The sequence below is a fragment of the Tachyglossus aculeatus genome, chromosome 11, assembly GCF_015852505.1.
Source record: "Tachyglossus aculeatus isolate mTacAcu1 chromosome 11, mTacAcu1.pri, whole genome shotgun sequence".
Classification (NCBI taxonomy): Eukaryota; Metazoa; Chordata; class Mammalia; order Monotremata; family Tachyglossidae; genus Tachyglossus; species Tachyglossus aculeatus.
The window spans coordinates 66,466,636-66,490,705 of NC_052076.1; the positions used below are offsets into that span (position 1 = coordinate 66,466,636).

At 43.8% G+C, this 24,070-nt stretch overlaps 1 protein-coding gene and 2 non-coding genes across 5 annotated transcripts in view; 2 read left to right on the forward strand and 1 right to left on the reverse strand.

The window, feature by feature from the left end:
• The window catches only part of PHKB (phosphorylase kinase regulatory subunit beta), a 261,142-nt gene that overhangs the window by 111,186 nt on the left and 125,886 nt on the right, over positions 1-24,070 (forward strand). For all 3 annotated transcript variants that reach the window (XM_038753617.1, XM_038753619.1, XM_038753618.1), the window contains one exon: positions 16,157-16,220. In XM_038753617.1, the coding sequence (XP_038609545.1) occupies positions 16,157-16,220 (64 nt within the window). The remainder of the gene's footprint in view (positions 1-16,156; positions 16,221-24,070) is intronic.
• LOC119935406 lies at positions 8,244-8,378 on the reverse strand. Its single transcript, XR_005453291.1, has one exon. It is a non-coding gene; the product is annotated as a small nucleolar RNA SNORA7 (small nucleolar RNA).
• Positions 14,658-14,798, forward strand: LOC119935300. Its single transcript, XR_005453185.1, has one exon. It is a non-coding gene; the product is annotated as a small nucleolar RNA SNORA7 (small nucleolar RNA).

Here is a 24,070-nt window from a genome sequence, read left to right on the forward strand (position 1 = left end):
TGCCTTGCTGGATGTGGGGAAATTTTTAAGAGGGCTTTGAAGAAGGAGGGATTTTTAAGAGGGCTTTGAAAAAGACCAGCCCTGTGATAAGCACTTAGTACAGTGCTCTGCACACAGTAAGCACTCAATAAATGTGATGAGTGAATGAATGAATGAATGAATTTGTCAGGATTTGTGTTGAGGGGAGCTCCAGGCCCCGGGGAAGAACCTGAGGAAGAGGTCGGAGTGAGTTGAGACCAAAGTACAGTGAGAAGTTGAGGTTGGGAGGGACAAAGAGTACACACTGGAGAACAGCGATTGAAGAGACTCCACAGATGCTGCTTGCCATTTTCCCTTTGCTCACGGTCTCCCTCTGACGTGAAACTCCCTCCTTCATCCTATCATACAGATCACCACTCTCCCCATCTTCAAACCCCTTCTAAAACCATAGCTCCTCCAAGAAGCCTTCCCTGTATAACTTCTCTTTTCCCCACAGTATTCCCCCTCCCTTTTTCATTCATTCAATCAGTCATATTTATTGAGCGCTTACTGTGTGCAGAAAACTGTACTAAGCGCTTGGGAAGTACAAGTTGGCAACATATAGAGACGGTCCCTACCCAACAACGGGCGCACAGTCTAGAACTTTTGCATTGCCTATGCAGTTGCATCATTAGCCATCTGGCACTTTGGTACTCATCCCATTCCCATCCCTAATAATAATAATAATTATTATTATTATTATGGTATTTGTTAAGTGCTTACTATGTGCCAAGCACTGTTCTAAGCACTGGGGTAGATACAGGGTAATCAGGTTATCCAGTGTGGGGCTTACAATCTTAATCCCCATTTTACAGATGAGGTAACTAAGACACCGAGAAGTTGAGTGGTTTGCCCAAGGTCACACAGCAGACAAATGACAGAGCTGGGACCAGATCCGGAGTCAGTTCTCTGACTCCCAAGACCATGCTCTTTCCTCTAAGCGACACTGCTTCTCATTCATGTACAAATCTTTTGCTTCCCCTATCGGATATTTATTTTAGCATCGGTCTCCCCCACTAGATTGCAAGCTCTCTCTTGTATTCTCCCAAGTGATTAGTACAGCTCTCCACAAAGTCATAACTCCGTAAATATCTTCGATTGATTTGATGGATGGAATGAGGAATGCTAGTGGAGGGACCTAAAGCCTGTGTTAAGTAGTCTTCGATTGATGTGGAATGAAATGGGCAGCCAATGGAGGTTTTTGAGGAGTCAGAGAGATATGTGCCAAAAATGACACTTTAGGGAGGTGATCTAGGCAGTGGCATTTATGCAGGAAAAAACTAGGGAGAGACCGAATCATGCAAACTTGAATCTGGTGTCAGGCCGTGTGAGAGGAGGGGAAAGGGCAGATCTGAGAAATGTGGTGGAGGAAGGAACAGGCAGAATTTAGCAGTTGATTAAATGTGAGAGCTGAAAAACAGTCAGGAGTTTTAAGTTGATGTCAAAATTGTGAGCTTCCAGGACAGGGAAGATGGTGGTATTATCAGAAAGGATGAGAAAATTAGGACAATTGGGCTTAGAAGGGAAGACGAGAAATTCCGTTCTAAGGATCTTATGTTTGAGGTGCTTCAAATGACGATGTCACTGAGACAAGAGAACACTCGAGATTAAATATCAGATCATGGTTAGATAGGTTGGTTGGTCAGTTAGTGATATTTATTGAACATCTACTGAGTGCAAAGCACTGTACTAAGAACTTGAGAAACAGAAGCAAGGCACATATTTCCTGCCTTTAAGGAGGTAATAATTTAAAGAGGGAGAGAGGCTAAAAAAATGTGTGTGTAGTGTGCTTTAGAGGGTGTAACAGGAGGTGTTTCACCTATTTCAGGATGCAGTGGCAGGCTAAGTAATTGAACATACAAATGAAAATCCAGTGAATGGAGAGGCATGCGAAATCCAGAGGGATTTTTGTTTGTTTGTTATTTTTAGAATATGGAGACATGAGTATGTTTGGAGGCAGAGTGGAAGGAATCATTTTAAAGAATAATTGTGGTACTTAATTGCTGTGTGCCAAACGCTGCATTAAGTGCTGGGTTAGAGGCAGTAGAATCAGATAAGACTCAGTCCTAGTTTGAGAGTGAGAAGACAGTAGTAAGGCAGAAGTGGAGAGTAGGAGCCAATGTAATCGGAGTTGGGATTCGAACCCAGAACCTCCAACTCCCACACCCATGCTCATTCCACTAGGCCACACTGCTTCTCCACTTAGTTTTGCTCACTTTACGTCTAGAGGAGCTTTATTGCAGAGTGCAGCGTGACTTAGTGGAAAGAGCATGGGCTTGAGGATCAGAGGTGGTGGGGTCTAATCCTGGCGACTTGTCAGTTGCGTGACTTTGGGCAAGTCACTTAACTTCTCTGTGCCTCAGTTACCTCTTCTGTAAAATGGAGATTAAGACTGTGAGTCCCACATGGGACAACCTGATAACCTTGTATCTATCCCAGCACTTAGAAGAGTGCTTGGCACATAGTAAGCACTTAACCCATCATCACTATTATTACTGTTATTACTTGTCTACTGTGTGACCTTGGGGCAAGCACTCAATAAATACGATTGATTGATTGATTGATTTAACTTCTCTGTACCTCAGTTTTCTCATCTATAAAATGGAAAGTAAGACTGTGAGCCCCAAGTGGGATATGGACTGCGTCCAACCTGATTAGTTTGTATCTACCCCCAGCACTTACTACAGTGCCTGGCACATAGTAAGCACTTACCAAATACCATTAAAAAAAAGTGGCCAACCGATTGACTAGAGACAAGAGGAAAGTAGTATGCCTACACCCGCAGATGTGGGCGAAGGTGAATGCTCGGAAATGTGAGATTTTAGGGCATTGGCTTTGAAGCAAGGTAACAGATTCTTTGATAAGAGCAGTCAATTCCTTTAGACATGTAGTATATTTTATGATATGGTTGTTCCAGCCCAATTAATTCTGTAAAAGTGCTAAAGCACATCCTAGTTTGAAATATAGACCCCAGAAATAATTTATTAATCAGTCAATAAGTGATATATATTGATTGTTTACTGTGAGCATACTACTTGGGAAGGTACAGTATAGTGGATTTAGTTGTTAGGATCCCAGCCCACAAGGAGCTCACAGTCTACAGGGGAGACAGATCACCTCAAAGTACTGAAAAATTGATATTTGAATTTAAACTAATTTTATCAACTATAAACAAGTTTAAGGTAATATTTCTTTAGCACCCGCGTGGCCTAGAGGATAGAGCAGGGGCCTGGGAATCAAAAGGACCTGGGTTCTAATCCCAGCTCTGCCACTTGTCTTCTGTGTGACCTTGGACAAATCATGTAATTTCTCTGGGCCTCTGTTACCTCATCTGTAAAATGGGGTTGGAGGCTGTGAGCCCCATGTGGAACGGGCACTGTTTCCAACCTGATTACCTTTATATCTACTCCAGCACTTATTACAGTGCCCGGCACATAGTAAGCGCTTAACAGATAACCACAATTTAAGAGGCATTTAATTGCCTTTCTGTAGAATAAAGTCATATAGATAATGGAAAGCTTATTTTGGTAAAAATAAAGGAATTGATAGATCCCTCCAGAGGAGAATCACATTTATTAACAATCTCAACAAATTCTGCTTGCAGAAGAAATGATTGTTCGGAAAATTATCCTCAGGCATTGAGCAATTTTTGCCAAATACAAAAAAAAATTGAAGTGATTCTATTTTCTGAACATCACCCTAATTAAGTTGTCAACCTCCCGAATTCAGTTGACAAACAAATTACTATGAGAAAAGTAGTTTGTCAGATTAAATGACAAAAAATAATTTACTCTTTCAGTATTTATGAAGAACGTGTTCTTCAACTCTGATACCATCAGACCATTTAGTATGAATTGGTATATTTTCACGCATTGCTTTGGTTAGAAAATATTTGGGCTTCTGACTTCTGTCTCCCTCCGATGTACTTGGAGTGAGGTAGTTAAAAGCAGAAAGAACCATCAGTAAATGTTGCCATCAGAGCTCGTGCGTCATAGTATCCCAAGTGAAAAATATGAACTTGATTTATTCTATTGTAACAGCTGCCAGTCTTTCCACTTCATAAGTGACCTTCCTTTATGGTTTGGCAAATCATTAGTGTTCCCTTTTTAGTTACCTTTTACTTGCAGTAACATTTTGAATTGCAGCAGACCATTTTGAAGGTTGCAGTTTTTCTCTAAATAATATGTTTTATGTGTTAGACATTGTTCCGGCACTTTTTAGTGTTTGACTCATCCGCTTTTTTTTTTTAAACAAAATTATCTGTGAGCTTGTGCCCAGGCAAACACGTGGCTTATATTTATCCTGAAACCAATTAAATATGACAAGAAAATTGTAGGCCAAAATCATTACCAATAATATTTATAGAGAGTCTTCTGTTTGAGGAACGCCGTCCTTGGGGACTTTGAAAAGGAAAAGCAGGATCTTTGCCTTACAGGAACACATAATCTAATGGGGAAAATGAGGAGGCATAATTGACAAAAAAACAAGAGTTATCGGTGTAGGGTAGATAGAATCAAAATATGCAGGTGGATGGATAAATCAAGAACAAATATGAAATAAAAAATCAGCTCTTAGGGTGCTAATAGGAAGCGACCTTTTAGATGGGATTTAAAAGATAGAAGGAAGGTGGTTTAGTAAACCAAAAGTGAGGAGGATTTTGAGGAGATCCACCCATTCCTCTCCATCCATCCTTGCTGGTTCAATCTCTCATCCTATCCCAACTGGATTACTGCATCAGCCTCCTCTCTGATCTCCCATCCTCCTGTCTCTCCTCGCTTCAGTCCATACTTTACTCTGCTGCCTGGATTATCTTTGTACAGAAACACTCTGGGCTTGTCACTCCCCTCCTCAAAAATCTCCAGTGGTTGCCTGTCTACCTTCAAATCAAGCAAAACCACCTCACTCTTGGCTTCAAAGCCCTCTATCACCTCACCCCCTCCTACCTCACCTCCCTTCTCTCCTACAGCCCAGCCCGCACCCTCTGCTCCTTTGCCACTAACCTCCTCACTGTACCTCATTCTCACCTGTCCCGCCGTCGACCCCTGGCCCACATCCTTCCCCTGGTCTGGAATGCCCTCCCTCCACACATCTGCCAAACTAGCTCTCTTCCTCCCTTCAAAGCCCTACTGAGAGCTAACCTCCTCCAGGAGGCCTTCCCAAACTGAGCCCCCCCCCCCCCGCCATTTTTCCTCTCCTCTTCTTCCTCCTCTCCCCATCGCCTCCCCTCCCTTTCTCTGCCCTTCCCCCCACCCCCCAGCACTATTCTCAGTCTCCTTTGCAGGCTCCTCCTCCCCCTCCCATCCCCTTACTGTGGGGGTTCCTCAAGGGTCAGTTCTTGGTCCCCTTCTGTTCTCTGTCTACAGTCACTCCCTTGGTGAACTCATTCACTCCCACAGCTTCAACTATCATCTCTACGCTGATGACACCCAAATCTACATCTCTGCCCCTGCTCTCTCTCCCTCCCTCCAGGCTTGTATCTCCTCCTGCCTTCAAGACATCTCCATCTGGGTGTCTGCCTGCCATCTAAAACTCAATATGTACAAGACTGAACTCCTTATCTTCCCTCCCAAACCCTACCCTCTCCCTGACTTTCCCATCACTGTTGACAGCACTACCATCCTTCCTGTCTCACAAGCCCGCAACCTTGGTTTCATCCTTGACTCTGCTCTCTCATTCACCACTAACATCCAATCCGTCACCAAGACCTGCTGGTCTCACCTCCGCAACATTGCGAAGATCAGCCCTTTCCTCTCCATCCAAACTGCTTCCTTGCTGGTTCAATCTCTCATCCTATCCCGACTGGATTACTGCGTCAGCCTCCTCTCCAATCTCCCATCCTCCTGTGTCTCCCCACTTCAATCTATACTTCACGCTGCTGTCTGGATCGTCTTTGTGCAGAAACGCCCTGGGCATTTTTCTCCCCTCCTCAAAAATCTCCAGTGGCTACCAATCAACTTACGCATCAGGCAAAAACTCCTCACTCTCATCTTCAAGGCTGTCCATCACCTCGCCCCCTCCTACCTCATCTCCTTTCTTTCCTTCTCCAGCCCAGCCCGCACCCTCTGCTCCTCTGCCGCTCACCTCCTCACTGGGCCTCGTTCTTGCCTGTCCCACCGTCGACCCCTGGCCCATGTCCTCCCCCTGGCCTGGAATGCCCTCCCTCCGCGCATCCGCCAAGCTAGCTCTCTTCCTCCCTTCAAAGCCCTACTGAGAGCTCACCTCCTCCAGGAGGCCTTCCCAGACTGAGCCCCTTCCTTCCTTCCCCTCCTCCCCCTCCCCATCCCTCCCACCGTACCTTCTTCCCCTCCCTGCAGCACCTGTATATTTGTATATATGTTTGTACCTATTTATTACTCTATTTATTTTACTTGTGCATATTTGTTCTATTTATTTTATTTTGTTAATATATTTTGTTGTCTGTCTCCCCCTTCTAGACTGTGAGCCCACTGTTGGGTAGGGACCGTCTCTATATGTTGCCAACTTGTTCTTCCCAAGTGCTTAGTACAGTGCTCTGCACACAGTAAGCGCTCAATAAATACAATTGAATGAATGAATGAATTTATTACTCTGTTTTATTAATGATGTGTATATAGCCATAATTCTATTTATTCTGTTGGTATTGACACGTGTCTACTTGTTTGTTTGTTTTTAATCTGTCGTCCCCTTTAAGACTGTGAGCCCGTTGTTGGGTAGGGACCGTCTCTATAATGTTGCCGATTCGTACTTCCTAGGAGCTTAATACAGTGCTCTGCACACAGTAAGTGCTCAATAAATACGATTGAATGAATGAATGAATGAGAAGCAGCATGGCCTAATGGATAGAGCAAGGGCCTGAGAGCCAGAAGGACCTGGGTTCTAATCCCAGCCCTGCCACTTGTCTGATGTGTGACCTTAGGGAAGTCACTTCACTTCTCTTTGCCTCAGTTGCCTCATCTGGAAAATGGGGAAGGAAACTTTGAGTCCCATGTGGGACATGGATTGGGTCCAACCTGATTAGCTTGTATCTAAGCCAGCACTTAATGTAGTGCCTGGCTCATAGTAAGTGCCTAACAAACACCAAAAAAAAAAAAGAAAAAAGAAAAAGCTTAAGCATCCTCAACAATGGCATTTATTGAATACCTTCTGTAAGCAGTGCTCTGTTCTAGGGGCTTGGAAATGAAGTATCCTCAGTGATCTTATAGTCAATAATAATAATAATAGTAATTGTTAAAGTGCTTACTTTGTGACAAACACTGTTCTAAGCACTGGGGTAGATACAAGTTAATCAGCTTGGAGAACAGTCCCTGTCCCACATGTGGCTCACAATCTTCTGTAGCAGATAGAGTTCTAAGGGATGAAACATAGACTTAGTTGCAGAGGTAGAAAAGAACCAATTAAGTAGTAGGGAGCCAGCTGATAGTCTTAAAATTGATCTTCTCCTGAAAAACAACCATAATAATAATAATTATGGTATACGTTAAGTGCTTACAATGTGCCAGGCACTCTTCTAAGTGCTGGGGTGGATACAAGCAATTCGGGTTGGACATAGTCCCCATCCCTTTCATAGGGCGCACAGTCAGATGAGGGAAACTGAAGTCCAGAAAAGTGAAGTGACTTGCCCAAGGTCACACAGCAGGAAAGTGGCAAAGTCAGGATTTGAACCCATGACCTTCTGACTCCCAGTCCCGGGCTCTGTCCACTAGGCCGTGCTGACCCTCCAAGGAATCATTTCCTTATTTTCACTGATTGGTCTGAGGACCTAGGATTGTTATTTCCTCTCCTGCTGGAAATTCAGGTCTTTCCTTTTGTTGCCCTCAGGCTGATAGGATTTTGAAACGCGCTCGCCAGCCCAGTAGTGATCCCTAGCACTCCAGCTGAGGAGCTAGTTGTCATTGGTAGGGTTCAATAAGTTATATTTGCCGCATAATAAGAACCCATATTCCAGGAAGCTTCTGGCTTTACAAGCACTGAGACCCTCAGTTCACCACAAGTCAAGCCTCCCCATCCCCACCCCACATCTTGTTGTTGTCTTATGCCGTCGAGTTGTGTCCTACCCATAACGACACCACGGACACATCTCTCCCAGAACGCGTCTTCTCCATCTGCAATCATTCTGGTAGTGTATCCGTAGAGTTGTCTTGGTAAAAATCCAGAAGTGGTTTACCATTGCCTCCTTCCGCCCAGTAAACGAGTCTCCACCCTCGACTCTCTCCCATGCCGCTGCTGCCCAGCACAGGTGACTTTTGACTTGTAGCAGATTGCCTTCCACTCACTAGCCACTGCTCAAGCTAGGAACGGAATGGAAAGGTCTCTTGACTCTCCCTCCTGTAGTCAAGAATGGTAGAGTACTGGACACTCTCCAGATGTGACCTTGAGAGGAGACCCCACATCTACACCAGCATTTTTGCTTAGTCTGTTCTTGCTTAGGATCCTGAGTAGTATCCTGATGTCTGGCTTCATGAGCCAAAGCACCTGGACATTGGCACCTTGCATTTTAGCTCGGGGCAGTTAGATAATCCAGGGTCCCTCTCCTGAGGGTTGGGTGATATATATAATAGTAATAATGATGGTAATAATGGTATTTGTTAAGCACTTACTATGTGCCAGGCACTGTACTTACCGCTGGGCTGGATACAAGCAAATCAGGTTGTAAACAATCCATGTCCCACGTGGGACTCACAGTCTCGATCCCCAATAAATAAATTATTTATTATTTATTAATCAATATGATTGATTAAGCAGGGGGAAGAGAGAGGGAGAGAAAGAGATAGTGAGCGAGCTGATTGAAGACCCTAAAGCCAGTAGACCTAGTCTGTTGTAATCCAGTATTGTTTAATTCTTAGGCCAAAATGGAACTATCCCTATTTTGGTCTTCATTTGGCAGTGCTGAGTTCCATCCTCCACAAGTCATGGACCTTATTTCTGGGCCACAAAGACAACTGGATTTTGTACTCTTCCAAGAGTCTAGTTTCTCAGAGGCTTAACACTCCCCCCCCCCCACCCAACCCAAAACACACTTTCAGAAAGCCTATCCTGACTCCATATAGACCATGTAACCTCTAAAAAATAACCAAGATGCCCTCTTTGTAAGCATAGGTTTGTAGAGTCAGGGCACGAATCCGTTGTCAAAAAAGTGACACTGAAATGGTGCTGGATCCATGAGCTAGCGGCTGCAGCTTGAAGCTTGGAAAGACCCCCAGGAATATTGACTAAATCACTGCGGAATTTGTTTAACCTTTGGAAGCATCAAGTATTGGCTCCTGCTGGAAGCGAAATACCATCCTCATGATCTGATTCATTATGGCAACAACTGCCATTCATTTCTTTCCCACACACAATGATAATACAGGGTCTGATTCCTGGAAGTAAAGGTAGACTTATCTTTTTGCATTTTAAGAGGTTACAAAATATCTCCAGAAATCTAAATAAGGAAACATTTTGAAGCATTGCTGGGTCTACATATCGATAAATGTCCCTTTTAACTGGATTTCACCTCAGCATGCGCTACTCAAGGGAGAAGTTCTGAAGACCATGCAGTGTTCTAAATTTCAGACAACTCTGCCTTCCAGAGAGAAATAGCCCTAGTCCATTGCTCTGCCTGTTGATAAATGGATTGTTCTGATGTGAAAGCAAGTGAAAAGTTAACCTATTGACCGTGTCACAAGAGGATTAGTGTATTTTTTTAAAGTGGATCTATTCACTGAAAAATCATGTTTTTACCTCAAACTGCCCAGGATCAAACGTCTGTGGAGATTGCTCCCTGAAATCAATTGGAATGTTTTTGGAGTTAAATTCCATTAATCCCTCAGAGTCTTCCCTGGGAACCCTGGCATTATCATGTCTTCCCAGCTTCCAGGCTGCATTTTGGGCTTTTCTGCCCAGCCTGCTTCCTTTCTCTGTTGTCACTATAAGTATGACTTTATTCGTCCCAGAAAGGATTCTGTAGTTACTTGATTATTCACTCTGAATTGTAATTCTAACAAACATTTAGCAAATAGGAAGAGTAAAATGGTGAAACTTAAATGTCCTACCTTTCTAGAAGATTTTTTGACATTACCAGCAACCCCGGGGGCGGCGGTTATCAGTTAGACTGACTCAGTCAGGAACCACGAATAAGGAAACACTTCTTCCACGGGGCGGGGGCTGGGGGAGAGGGGAGAAATCTTTAATTCATTTTCAGGTACTAAGACAAAATGCTCCTTTCAGTAGGCCATTCATTCGACTGGAAACCTAACTTCACAATTCTTTTTTCTGAAAAAGGATATCCGTTTTGTCTTTGCAGGCTTAGACATTTTGTGTTTCATTGTTCTTTGTCAAACATTACCATAAATCTCCCATTATTGTTTGAGAGCACTTTTTCTAAATGCTGAGGATAAATGCATCGACATCTAAAAAAAAAGGAGACAGTATCCCAGCCCTCCAGGAATTTACAAAGTGAGAGACAGCATGTATACACACACACACTCACACTCACACTCATCTGTTGAAAAATATAACCATTCAGGAAAGTAGAGAAAAACATATGGCAAATGAAACTTGAAGAAAAATCGAAACTAGTCCAAAGAAAAAGCAACAGCAACAGAACTTCTTGGTTTGGTGTACTAGCCCAAGACTTTAGACATTCAGACCTTTTCTTAACAGCATGTTTTTACAATACTTTATAATAATAATAACACTAATGATGGTAATAATTGTGATATTTGTTAAGTGCTTATATGCAGGTGTTTTACTAAGTGCTGGGGTGGATACATGCAAATTGGGCAGGATGCAGTCCCTTTCCCACATGGAATTCACAGTCTTAATCCCCATTTTACAGATGAGGTAACAGAGGGACATAAAAGTGAAGTGACCTACCCAAGGCCACATAACAGACAAGAAGCAGAGCCAGGATTCACTTCCTCTGACACCCAGGCCCGTGCTCTGTCCACTAGACCACACTACTTCCCACTGCCTTATTTTATCAGTGAGTCAATCAGTTGACATTATTGAGTGCTTATTGTACACAGAACACTGTACTAAGCATTTGAGAGGGTACAATGAGAGTTGTCCTAATCCCCAACTACAAGGAATCTACAGCCTAAAGGTGGAGACATTTTAAAATAAATTTCAGATAGGAGAAATGGGGGAGTTTAGGGATAAGTACCTAGGGGTTCTTGGGATTAGGTGAATATCAAGTGCTTAAAGGTTATAGATCCAGGTGTATAAAAGGGAAGGTGATTAGGGGAAATGTGGGCTTAGAGAAGGCCTCTTGGAGGAGTTATGATATTAAGATGGCTTTGGAGGTGAGGAAAGTGATGGTCTGTCAGATATTGAACGGGCGGGAATTCCAGGCCAGGGGGAGGATATGGGCCAGAGGCTGGCGGTGTCAACGATGAGAGAGAGTTCCAATGAGTAGTATTGCATTAGAAGAGGAAAGAAGAGTGTGGCGTTGGGTTTTGGTAGTAAAGTGAGGTAGGAAGAGGGAGAGTTGGTGAGTCTTTTAAAACCGATATTAATGAGTTTCTGTGTGACACCTAAACTTAATATGTCCAAAACAGAACCCATGATTTTCCCACCCAAACCCAGTCCTCCCCTTAACTTTCCCGTCACGGTACACCCCACCATCCTCCCTGTTTCACAAAGCCTGTGACTTTGGCATCATCCTCAATTCAGCTCTCTCATTCAATCCACATAGTCTATCACCAAATCTTTTCAGTTCTACCTCTCTATCCAAACTGCCACCATGCTGATACAAGCATTTTTCCTCTCCCATCTTGACTACTGCTTCAGCCTCCTCACCGATCTTCCTGCTCCTGTCTCTCCCCACTCCCGTCCTTAGTTCATTCGACTATCCAGTTCATTTTTCTTGAAAACCATTCAGTCTACATCTCCCCACTCCTCAAGAGCCTTTAGTGGTTGCCCATCTGCCTTTGCATCAAACAGAGACTCCTTACCAGTGGCTTTAAACGCCCCCCCCCCCCCACCCCCGCAACAGCCCAGCCTGCACAATTCAGTCCTGTATCCCCAATCTCGTCTATCTCACCACCGAGCCCTTTCCCACATCTTCCCTCTGGCCTGGAATTCCCTCCTCTTCCACATACACCAGGCCACCGCTCTCCCCAACCCCTTCAAAGCCTTATTGAGGTCACATCTCCAAAAGGCCATCCCCAATTAAGCCCTCTTTCCCCAACTTCCTTTCCCTTCTGCGTCATCCATGCATTTGGGTCCAGGACCATGTGGGTACTTGATATACCCTAATCCCCACAGCACTTAGGGATATGGATATCCATATTTTATATATTTATTTTAGTGTCTGACTGCCCCCCTCTAGTCTGTAAGCTTGTTTTGGGCAGGGGAATGTGTTTTTCAACTCTGCTTTTGTTTTTATGTTTGTTTTTATGGTATTTGTTTAAGGCTTACTATACTGTACTAATTGCTGTGGTAGATATAAGCTAATCAGGTTGGATGCAGTCCATATTCCACCTGGGGCTCACAGTCTTAATCCACATATGACAGATGAGGTAGCTGAGGCACGGAGAGGTGAAGTGACTTGCCCAAGGTCACACAGCAGGCAAGTGACAGAGCTAGTATTCAAACCCAGGTCTTTCCGATTCCCAGGTCTGCTCTATCCACTAGGTCACATGCTTCTCGGTTGTGTAGTAATAATAATAATAATAATGAGGGTACTTGTACAACTCTGTGTACTCTCCCAAGTGCTTAGTGCAGTGCTCTGCACACAGTATGCACTCAATAAATACTGTTGATTAATTGATCGATCAAGAGAAGGTATTTTGGGTATCTAGAAGAAATGGGGCGTGAAGATTTTGGAAAATTGGAAGGGATCTAGGTCTCTGGGAGAACAGAAAAGTTTTGTCGGTAGGGGCATGTGGGAGAGAAGGCAGGTGAGAAGATTGTATTTGGAGTGTGGAATTCCTGAGTTGGTGAGGTTAGAGATGATGAGATGGAACATGTGTCCAAGTTGGTGAGTTTGTGAGATGAGGTGGAGCAGCAGGTCAGCGGAGTGGAAGAGTGAGTGGAAGTGGGCGGCAACAAGATCCACGTGGATAGTGAAGTCCCGAAGATCAATGTGGGGATGGAGAGAGAGAAGGAATGTGAGATAAAGGGATCAAAGGGTTCAGAATAATAACAATAATAATAATTGTAGTATTTGTTGCACGCTTAAGGTGAGCCAGGTACTGTACTAAGCGCTGTTATGGATATAAGCAAATCTGGTTGGACACAGTCCCTGTCCCACAAAGGGCTCAGAGCATTAATCCCCATTTTACAGATGAGGTAACCGGGGCACAGTGAAGTGAAGGAACTTGCCCAGAGTCACCTCGCTACTCTCCTACTACAATCCAGCCCTCACACTTTGCTCATCTTATGCTAACCTTCTCACTGTACTATGATCTTGTCTTTCTCACTGCCGACCTCTTGCCTATGTCCTGCCTCTGGCCTGAACACCCTCCCTCCTTATATCCAAAAGACAATTACTCTCCCCCGCTTCAAAGCCTTATTGAAGGCACATCTCCTCCAAGAGGCCTTCCCTGACTAAGCCCCCCCTTTCTCTTCTCCCACTCCCCTCTGTGATGACTTGACTTGCTCCTTTTATTCTTCCCCCCTCCCAGCCCCACAGCACTTATGTACATATTTGTGATTTATGTATATTAAGATCTGTCTCCCCCAGCCCTAAACTGTAAGCTTGTTGTGGGCAGGGAATATTTCTTATTATATTGTATTCTCCCGAGTGCTTGTAATAATAATAATAATAATAACAATAATAATAATGGCATTCATTAAGCACTTACTATGTGCAAAGCACTGTTCTCAGCACTGGGGAGGTTACAAGGTGATCAGGTTGTCCCACGAAGGACTCACAGTCTTAATTCCCATTTTACAGATGAGGTAATTGAGGCCCAGAGAAGTTAAGTGACTTCCCAAAGTCACACAGCCGACAATTGGCAGAGCCGGGATTTGAACCCATGACCTCTGACTCCAAAGCCCGTGCTCTTTTCCCCTGAGCCACGCTAATAATTGTGGTATTTGGTAAGCATTTACAATGTGCCAGGCATTATACTAAGCCCTGGGGTGGATACAAGTAAATAAGGTTGGACACAGTCCCTGTCCCACGTGGGGCTCACAGTCAATCCCCTCAACCTTTGTGTTCCCTCTGCTGTTCCTGGGAACCTCGTCATAGTGGTGGAGAGGGGAGGGAGGCAAAAACATTGCAGTTATTCACTAGCTGATTTTATTTTTTTATTAAATAAATTCATAAAGTTTCATCCACTGAGTTAAGGCTTTTTATCTGGGATCAAACGAAAATCCAGGTGAAAAAAATTGTGCAGTTTAGCTAAACCTTACCTAGACACTTTTAGAAAAATAGAGCACCCACACCAAATCAGTCCATCAGTACCCCAAGTTTAATAATTCATGTGGTAAGATAGGTAAAACAAGTTTGCATCGATGTTTTGCTATGAACAGTTCCCTAGGAAAATGTAGCTTTTAAGTACCTTTTGATATGAATGATTTAGAGAAATGCTGAATTGATGAGAAAAGCATTGCTTTCCAAGTGATTACAGTGAAGTGTTTACTTTGAAGAAAACATTCACCACAAAGCTTTATGCGATGCAGGAGAGTTGCGGCAAAAACTGGGCTTAGAGGGATTTAAAGCCAATAGTTTAGCCCTCTTAGGCCTGCACCTGGAGAATTTCCAGTACTCTACCAGTCTTGGCAATGGGAGGGAGAGTCAAGCAGAGGCCTACCTATTCCATTCCTAGCTTGGGCAGTAGTGGCTAGCGAGTGGAAGGAAATCTGCTACAAGTCAAAACTGACCCATGCTGTGCAGCAGTGGCGTGGGAGAGAGTCGAGGGTGCAGGCTCAAGTTTACCACGTGGGAGGCAGCAGTGGTAAACCATTTCTGTATATTTACCAAGAAAACCGTATGGATACACTACCAGAACAATTGCAGATGGAGGTGGGGTATTCTGGGAAAGATGTATTTATGGAGTCGCTACCAGTCAGAGACGACTCGACAGCATCAGACGAGTATAACATATAAGCCTTTTTGGTATTTTAAATACAATTTGCATTATTAGATATGTTTGTACATATTTATTACTCTATTTATTTATTTATTTTACTTGTACATATCTATCCTATTTATTTTATTTTGTTGGTATGTTTGGTTTTGTTCTCTGTCTCCCCCTTTTAGACTGTGAGCCCACTGTTGGGTAGGGACTGTCTCTATGTGTTGCCAATTTGTACTTCCCAAGCGCTTAGTACAGTGCTCTGCACATAGTAAGCGCTCAATAAATGCGATTGATGATGATGATGATGATTATTGCCTATTAAGATGGACATGGTGCCCCAAAAGAAATGGCGAAATAGCACAAGGGATGCTCATCATCCACTTAATGCCAAAAAATATATATAGATTATATTGAATTCATCATCATCATCATCAGTCATATTTATTGAGTGCTTACTATGTGCAGAGCACTGTACTAAGCGCTTGGGAAGTACAAATTGGCAACATATAGAGACAGTCCCTACCCAACAGCGGGCTCACAGTCTAAAAGGGAAGAGAACAAAACCAAACATACTAACAAAATAAAATAAATAGAATAGATATGTACAAGTAAAATAAATAAATAGAGTAATAAATATGTACAAACATATCTACATGTATTTGAACATAGACATTCATCCACACAATGGTAAGCAGAAATGGGTATGATTTTTTTTTTTAACGCGTAGAGTTGATGGCTCCATTACAGCGATCTGAAATTAATGATCTGTGACGTGGTAATTACAGACACTTCTCATCATTCAGCACTGTCTTGTGAACTTTCTTTAGAGTTGGTGAACAGTAATGATACTGAAATGAAGCCACCACTTTAAGTAGCTTAGCCAATGCCTAGAAACAAGGTAAGAACGGAAATATTTTTCCCAGGTGATCACTAACTGAGAGAAAGAGCAAGTAAAATGGGAAAGTGCCAGAATTGTCCATTGGCACCATTAGTCTTCCTGTTAAGATTGCCGCAGATATTAACCAAGGAGAATTGTATTTAAAGAGTCTTCTGGGGTGTTTTTCATTATTTATTCATATACCGGGAGAATCGGAGTAACAAACATTCTCTTTTCTCTCCCCCCCCCCCCCCTTTTCTCCCCCCTCTTCCAGCTCTGTCGGCTTAGCAAAAGCAGTTTTAGAAGCAATTAACGGATTCAACCTCTTTGGCAACCAGGTAGTGAAAACATTTTCAGTGTTCATTCGTTCTACTTTTTCAATTAACTCTGGTTATTCTTTAACAAATTGCTTTCACTGCAGATCAAAGAATGTCCAAAATTCATGTAGCGAAGTCAGTTCAATCTTTAAGGAATTTTTTTCCCCACTGTACAAAATAAAAGAAATGGTGAATTAATTCCGGTTTCCTGGCCAGAGAATCATTGCCTAATAAAAGGGTTCATTTTTCTTTATTCAGAAACCACGTCCCTCTTTGCCTTTGCTCTTTTAAGAGTTCAAGTTTAGAAACTTTTCTTTTGCTTTTTTATTTCTACTAAATACATTATCCCTCCTGTCTTCGTTATTACAATCTGTGGCTGGAGATTGAATTTAAATCTCAAATATAAAAAATGAAACCATGGCCCTCTTTGCCTTTGCTCTTTTAAGAGTTCAAGTTTAGAAACTTTTCTTTTGCTTTTTTATTTCTACTAAATACATTATCCCTCCTGTGTTCATTATTACAATCTGTGGCTGGAGATTGAATTTAAATCTCAAATATAAAAAATGAAACCATGACCCTCTTTGCCTTTGCTCTTTTAGGAGTTCAAGTTTAGAAACTTTTCCTTTGCTTTTTTACTTCTACTAAATACATTATCCCTCCTGTCTTCATTATTACAGTCTGTGGCTGGAGATTGAATTTAAATCTCAAATATAAAAAACGAAAATATGAACCTATAAAAAACATAAAAAATGAAAGGGGAAGTTTAGTGGTGTAACACATCGCCAGAGGTGAAATTACAAAATAAATTCTACCTGGATTGGCCATGATATCTCCTGCAATATGATGTGATGGATGTCACTGCCTAGGCTAGAGTCTGGGCTTGTTCAACAGGGGCCAGAAATAATAATAATAATAATGGTATTTGTTAAGCGCTTACTATGTGCGAAGCACTGTTCTAAGCGCTGGGGGATACAAAGTGATCATGATGTCCCACGTGGGGCTCACAGTCTTAAACCCCCTTTTACAGATGAGGTAACTGAGGTACAGAGAAGTTAAGTGGCTTGCCCAAGGTCCCCAGAAAGGGGACGTTAAGTGGCTTGCTCAGGGTCCCCAGAAAGGGGCTGTTGCCCTTCTTCCTTTTTTTTTTTTAAGGTAAAAAACAGTGCTTCACTGTTCTGAGCACTGGGGTAGGTACAAGGTAATCAGGTTGGACACAGTCCTAATCCCACATAGGGCTTGCAGTCTTAATCCCCAATTTAAGATGAGGTAACTGAGAGACAGAGAAGTGAAGTGACTCGTCCAAGGTCACCCAGCAGACAAGTGGCGAAGCCGGGAGTAGAACCTAGGTCTTCTGACTCGTAGTCCGTGCCCTTTCCACCAGGCCACATTGCTTCCCTCAGCCCCCATAATAATAATAATTGGCATTTATTAAGCGCTTACTATGTGCAAAGCACTGTTCTAAGCGCTGGGGAGGATGCAGGGTGATCAGGTTGTCCCACGTGGGGCTCCCCATTTTACAGATGAGGTAACTGAGGCCCAGAGAAGTTAAGTGACTTGCCCAAGATCACACAGCAGACATGTGGCGGAGTTGGAATGTCCCCATGTCCCCACCATCAATCAGTCATATTTATTGAGCACTTCCTGGGCACAGAGCACTGTACTAAGCACTTGGTGGAGTACGATATAACATTCTGGTGGGAGCCTGGGCCTGCGGTTCAATTCATGCAATTGTAAGGCCGGACCAGACCCAGCCAGTTTGCTCCCCAGTTCGACCTTCTCCACCCCAGAACACCCCCCCGAAGGGCAGCGGCAGGAGGGTGAATGGAGGGAGAATCCAAGGAAACCATCATCACCCCAGAAACCAGGCTCAGAGCGGAGGTCGGATAGCAGCAGTGGGTTCCCGGGTAGAAGGCTGGGCAGGGCCAGTGGCTAAACTGTCCGGGCTGGATCAGTCTGGGGAGGGGCCATGCAGTGCTGCTTCTGATCATCTGCTCTGACAGTGCGTGCTCCCTCTGGGTCTCTGAGATGGGGGGGTGGGGGTCTGTACCCATTCTCTTATAATAATAATAATAATGATGATGGCATTTATTAAGCGCTTACTATGTGCAAAGCACTGTTCTAAGCACTGGGGAGGATACAAAGTGATTAGGTTGTCCCACGCGGGGCTCACAGACTTAATCCCCATTTTACAGATGAGGGAACTGAGGCACAGAGAAGTCAAGTAACTTGCCCAAAGTCACACAGTTGACAAGTGACGGAGCCCGGGATTTGAACCCACGACCTCTGACTCCAAAGCCCGGGCTCTTTTCACTGAGCCATGCTGCTTCTCATAATGTGCATATCTGTAATTTATTCCTGTAAATGCCTGTCTCCCCGTCTAGACTGTAAACTCGTTTGGGGCGGGGAATATGCCTGTTATATCGTCGCGTTGGACTCTTCCGAGCACTTAGTGCAGGGCGCTCTGTGCACAGTAAGTGCTCAGTAGATACGATCGACCAAAGGACTGATTCTGTTGTCTGGCGAGAGGCCAGTGTGTAGCAATGTGGAGAGAGGGGATGGAGGATCAATCAATCAATCGTCTTTATTGAGCGCTTACTGTGTGCAGAGCACCGTACTAAGCGCTTGGGAGAGTACATTAAGACAATAAACAGAGACATTCCCTGTCCACACAAGCTTACAGGGGGAGACAGACAACAGTAGGAATAAATAAATTACCGATACGTACCTAAATGCTATGGGGCAGAGGGAGGGGTGAATAAAGGGAATAAACCAGGGCAGTGCAGAATGGAGTGGGAGAAGAGGAAATGGGGGTTTAGTCAGGGAATAGTAATAATAATAATAATTACAGTATTTGTTAAGCACTTACTATGTGCCAAGCACTGTTCTAAACCCTGGGGTAGAGACAGGATAAGCAGGTTGTCCCACATGGGGCTCACACTTTTAAGCCCAATTTTATAGATGAAGTAACTGAGTCACAGAGAATTTAAGTGACTTGCCCAAGGTCACACAGCAGACAAGAGGCAGAGATGGGATTAGGACCCAAGTCCTCTGACTCCCAAGCCTGTGCTCTTTCCACTAAACCACGCTGCTTCTCTCTTGGAGGAGATGTGCCTTCATTAAGACTTTGAAGGTGGGGAGAGTAATTTTCTGTCGGATAAGAGGAGGGAGGGTGAGAGGTCGGCGGTGAGATAGACAAGATCGCAGTTCAGTGACGATGTTGGCATTAAAGAAGCGAAGTTTGCGGGCTGGGTTATAGTAAGAGAACAGCAAGGTGACGTAGGAGGGGGCAAGATGATTGCTTTAAAGTCAATGGAGAGGAGTTTCTATGCAATGCAGAAGAGGATGGGCAACTACTGGAGGTCCTTGAGGAGTGGAGAAGCAAAAACTGAAACAAAAACTGACAGGATTTGGTGACAGATTGACTATGTGGGTTGTGTGAATTGGGGCTGGCTGATTGTAGAGGTTATCTTGGTCTAGACTCATGCATGACGAGAAGCAGCGTGGCTCAGTGGAAAGAGCCCGGGCTTTGAAGTCAGAGGTCATGGGTTCACGTCCCGGCTCTACCAATTGTCAGCTGTGTGAGTTTGGGCAAGTCACTTAACTTCTCTGTGCCTCAGTTCCCTCATCTGTAAAATAGGGATTAAGACTGTGAGCCCCACGTGGGACAACCTGATCACCTTGTATCCCCCAGCGCTTAGAATAGTGCTTTACACATAGTAAGCACTTAACAAATGCCATTATTGTTATTATTATTATGCATTGCACTGTGGCTCAGGATCACTAGTTGGTGATGATTGGCTGTGTCGCCACAGCGAGGTCCAGAACAGGTAGACTGTGAGCTCGTTGTGGGCAGGGAATGTCACTGTTTATTGTAGTACTGTACGTTCCGAAGCGCTTAGTACAGTGCTCTGCATACAGTAAGCGCTTAATAAATATGATTAAATGAGTGAATGAATGAAAGGAAGAGGAAAGAAGGAGGAAGAGCAGAGGGAAAGAGGAGAAGGGGTAGCTGGAGTGTCAGGAAGATCAAGATGCGATAGCCTGGAGCCCTCAAGACAGCCAATCCAGCTGAAAAGGGAACAGGACAAGGGTAGAGCAACCCCAGGAGTAGTCTGACATGTAATAAACTCCCAGCCCTCTTCTAGTATGTTACAAAAACCCAAGTCACATGACTTGGACAGGGCCAGAAACAGGAATATCAAGAGCCATTTTGTACATAGAGTGGAAGAAATGTAAACTGTTCAAGAATAGGCCGTGGGGAATAAAACACTGGAGAGTGAACAGTTGAAGATGGCAGTCAGGGTGGGAATAAGAGAGGGCGTAAGTGCTTGAGTAAGGTGTGAAGGGATGGGGTCAAGTGCACAGGTGGAGGGAGGAGTGTTTTGAGAGAAGGCGGGAAATCTCTTGAGGTACTGCTGGGAAAGATGGGAGAGTTGAAGAAGAGGCAGGAGGGGGAAGGGACTGGAGAGGTTTGGGGGGCATCAAGCCTGATAATTTCAGTTTTCTCCAAGTAGGTTGGCCAGGGCATTAGGGACAAGAGATGGAGGAGGTGGGAAGAAAGGCAGTTTGAAGAGGGAGTTAAATGTCTGGAACAACCAGCAAGGGCAATGGGCATGGGTGTCAGTAAGGGTGGAGAAATAATTTTGGAGGGTAGAGCTAAAGCACGCAAGGAAGAACTTGACGTGGACGAGGTTGGCCTGATACCTAGATTCCCGCCAGCCGCACTCTGCATCTCGTGCACAGGAGCGAAAGATGTGGACTGTGGAGACGATCCAGGGCTGTGGGTTAGTGGCACAAGATGGCTCAAGTTTGGTAGGCACGAGGGCCACCTCCAACATTCCGGCTTCCTTCTCCAGCTGCTATTTAGTCAGTTAAATCAGTGGTATTTACTGAGCGCTTACTGCGTGCAGAGCACCTGAGGAGAGTGCAGTACGACAGAATTGGTAGATACGTTCCCTGCCCACAAGAAGCTTCACCAAGAAACGGCAGGAAGGGGCAGGGGCCCACCACCACCACAGAACCATATTCAAACCTGAAAAGCCACTTCCAGGAATTTTTCTTGGATTGGAGCCTTATTCTGATCTTTTCCAGTTTACTTGCAGTAGTAGCAATAGTAACAGCATTCATTACTGTGTCAGAGCCCTGCTGAGCACTGGGAAAGAATGTACTGTGCTTTGCACATAGTAAGCGTTTAACAAATACCATCATTATTATTATTATTATTATTATTAGTGGTGGGGATTCAACCTGGTCCCTGTCCCTCAGGAATCTTGTTATAATAATAATAAAAATTATGGTACTTAAGTGCTTACTATGTGCCAAACCCTGTTCTAAGTGCCGAGATAGATACAAGGTAGTCAGGTTGGACAAAGTCCCTGTACCACATAGGGCTTGCACTCTTAATTCCCATTTTCCAGATGAGGTAACTGAGGCCCAGCGAAGTGAAGTGACTTACCCAAAGTCACACAGCAGACATGTGGCAGAGCTAGGATTAGAACCCATGAGGTAGAACTCTGAAAAGCTCTGACACATTGCAAAGCATTTCTTTCTCCACCTGCATGAGGCCTGCACACATCAGGAGGGTTTAAATATTTAGTACTTGGAAGTCTTTCGGGGTTGTTAATTTGTGGTATTTATTGTGCACTTAACTATGTGCAGAGCACTGTACTAAGCTCTTAGGAGAGTACAATACAACAATAAACAGACACATTCCCTGTCCACAAAGAGCTTACAGTGGATCATAGTAGGTCCTCAAAGTAGGTCCTCAACTTGCAGACTTTTTTCTATTTATGTATTTATTTTTATGATATTTGTTAAGCACTTAATATGTTCCAGGACACTAAGTATTGGGGTAGGTACACCTAATCAGGTTGGGCACAGTCCCTATCCCACATGGGACTCACAGTCTTAATCCCCATTGTACAGATGAGGTAACTGAGGCACAGAGAAGTGAAGTGACTTGCTCAAGATCACACAGCAGACATGTGGCAGAGCCAGGGTTAGAATCCAAGTCCTTCTGACTCCCAGCCCCGTGCTTTATCCATTAGCCAACACTGCTTCTTTATTCCAAGTGGTAACATCTTCGTTGGTTAAGCAGAAGTCAAACATGATTCTTGACAGGTGGAAAAACTGAGGCTCAGGGAGAAGGAGAGGGTCTGGTGTTACTTTAGCTGAGAAACTTGTTTATTGTTGATAAGGGAAGATTCAGGGAAAGGCATTGTTGGCTCAAAAAAAGAGTAAATCCTTTATACCTTTTCAATCAATAGATAGATTGCTTTGGTTTATCCGGTTGCCTTTTCAGTATCTTACAAGCATAATTACATTCTTTAAAAAAGCTGAAACAATTGACGTTTCAACCAAATAAACCTAGCGGAATTAAGTGATTCAACGAAAATGCCACAACAAGACCATTGACAGAGCAAATTGGAGGAGATTTAGCTCCCATTTCACCTCCCCAGATGTAGATTCAGATTTTTCCGGCGCATAGAGGATGGCGATTGCCTATTCATTCATTCAGTCATATTTATTGAGCACTTACTGTGTGCAGAGCAGTGTACTAAGCGCTTGAGAAGTACAAGTCAGCAACATATTGAGATGGTCCCTACCCAATAACGGGCTCAGAGTCTAGAAAGGGGAGACAGACAACAAAACAAAACATGTAGACAGGTGTCAAAATCATCATCCAAAGGGGTTGTCAAGCAGAAAAACTAGTTTGTTGAATGGAGAAATGGAAACAGATAAAACTATTGCCTAACACTGTGTTTAGGCAAGCAAAGGTTGACCATTATAAATTAAGCCCCCCCAACTTCTTCATTTTTAAATTAACAGAACAGGTATTCTCCTGGGCTGCAGAAAATTGCGCCGAATTAATTGGAAATATATTTTTTTCTAGCTTCAACAGTTAAATTAAAAATGTTGCAGCTAAACTGTAGTTTATTAAAAAGTTCTTATGATTCTTGTAGTGTTGAATCACTTCGTAATGTAGCTTTATGTTATTGGAAGTGTAGCCTTGTCTTGAGAAGCAGCATGGCTCAGTGGGAAGAGCATGAGCTGGAGAGTCAGAGGTCATGGGTTCTAATCCTGGCTCCGCCACTTGTCAGCTGTGTGGCTTTGGGCAAGTCACTTCACTTCTCTGTGCCTCAATTCCCTCATCTGTAAAATGGGGATTAAGACTGTGAGCCCCATGTGGGACAACCTGATCACCTTGTATCCCCCCAGCACTTAGAACAGTGCTTGGCACATAGTAAGCATGTAACAAATGCCATCATTATTATTATTATTGTCTTACAATGGTTGAGTCATCTTCGACTCATAATGACTCCATAGACACATCTCTCCCAGAACACGCCACCACCGTCTGCAGTCGTTCTGGTAGTGGATCCGTAGAGTTTTCTTGGTAGAAATATGGAAGTGGTTTTCCATTGCCTCCTTCCGCGCAGTAAACTCGAGTCTCCTCCCTCGACTCTCTCCCGTGGTGCTGCTGCCCAGCACGGGTAAGTTTTGGCTCGAAGCAAATGGCTTTCCATCCACTTGCTAGCCACTGGCCAAGCCAGGAATAGAACGGGTAGGCCTCTGCTTGACTCTCCCTCCTGTAAACAAGACTGGTAGAGTACTGGAAACTCTCCAGGTGCTATCCTAAGATGGGTGAAAGCGTGGTAGCCTAATTAAAAATCAGTGCCTGGGAAGAACACATTACAAAGGCTTGGTGAATCCAACTTAGGTACCACGAACCTCCTCGGGACCTTTGCCGGGAGAACTTGGTTTCAAAAGAATTCCGGATTAGTACCAAGAAGGATGGTAATGCCAAGTGATAGCCCCTGCCTATTTACATCTCTCTTTTAAGATACTCTGCTTTATTTTCAGTTCAATTT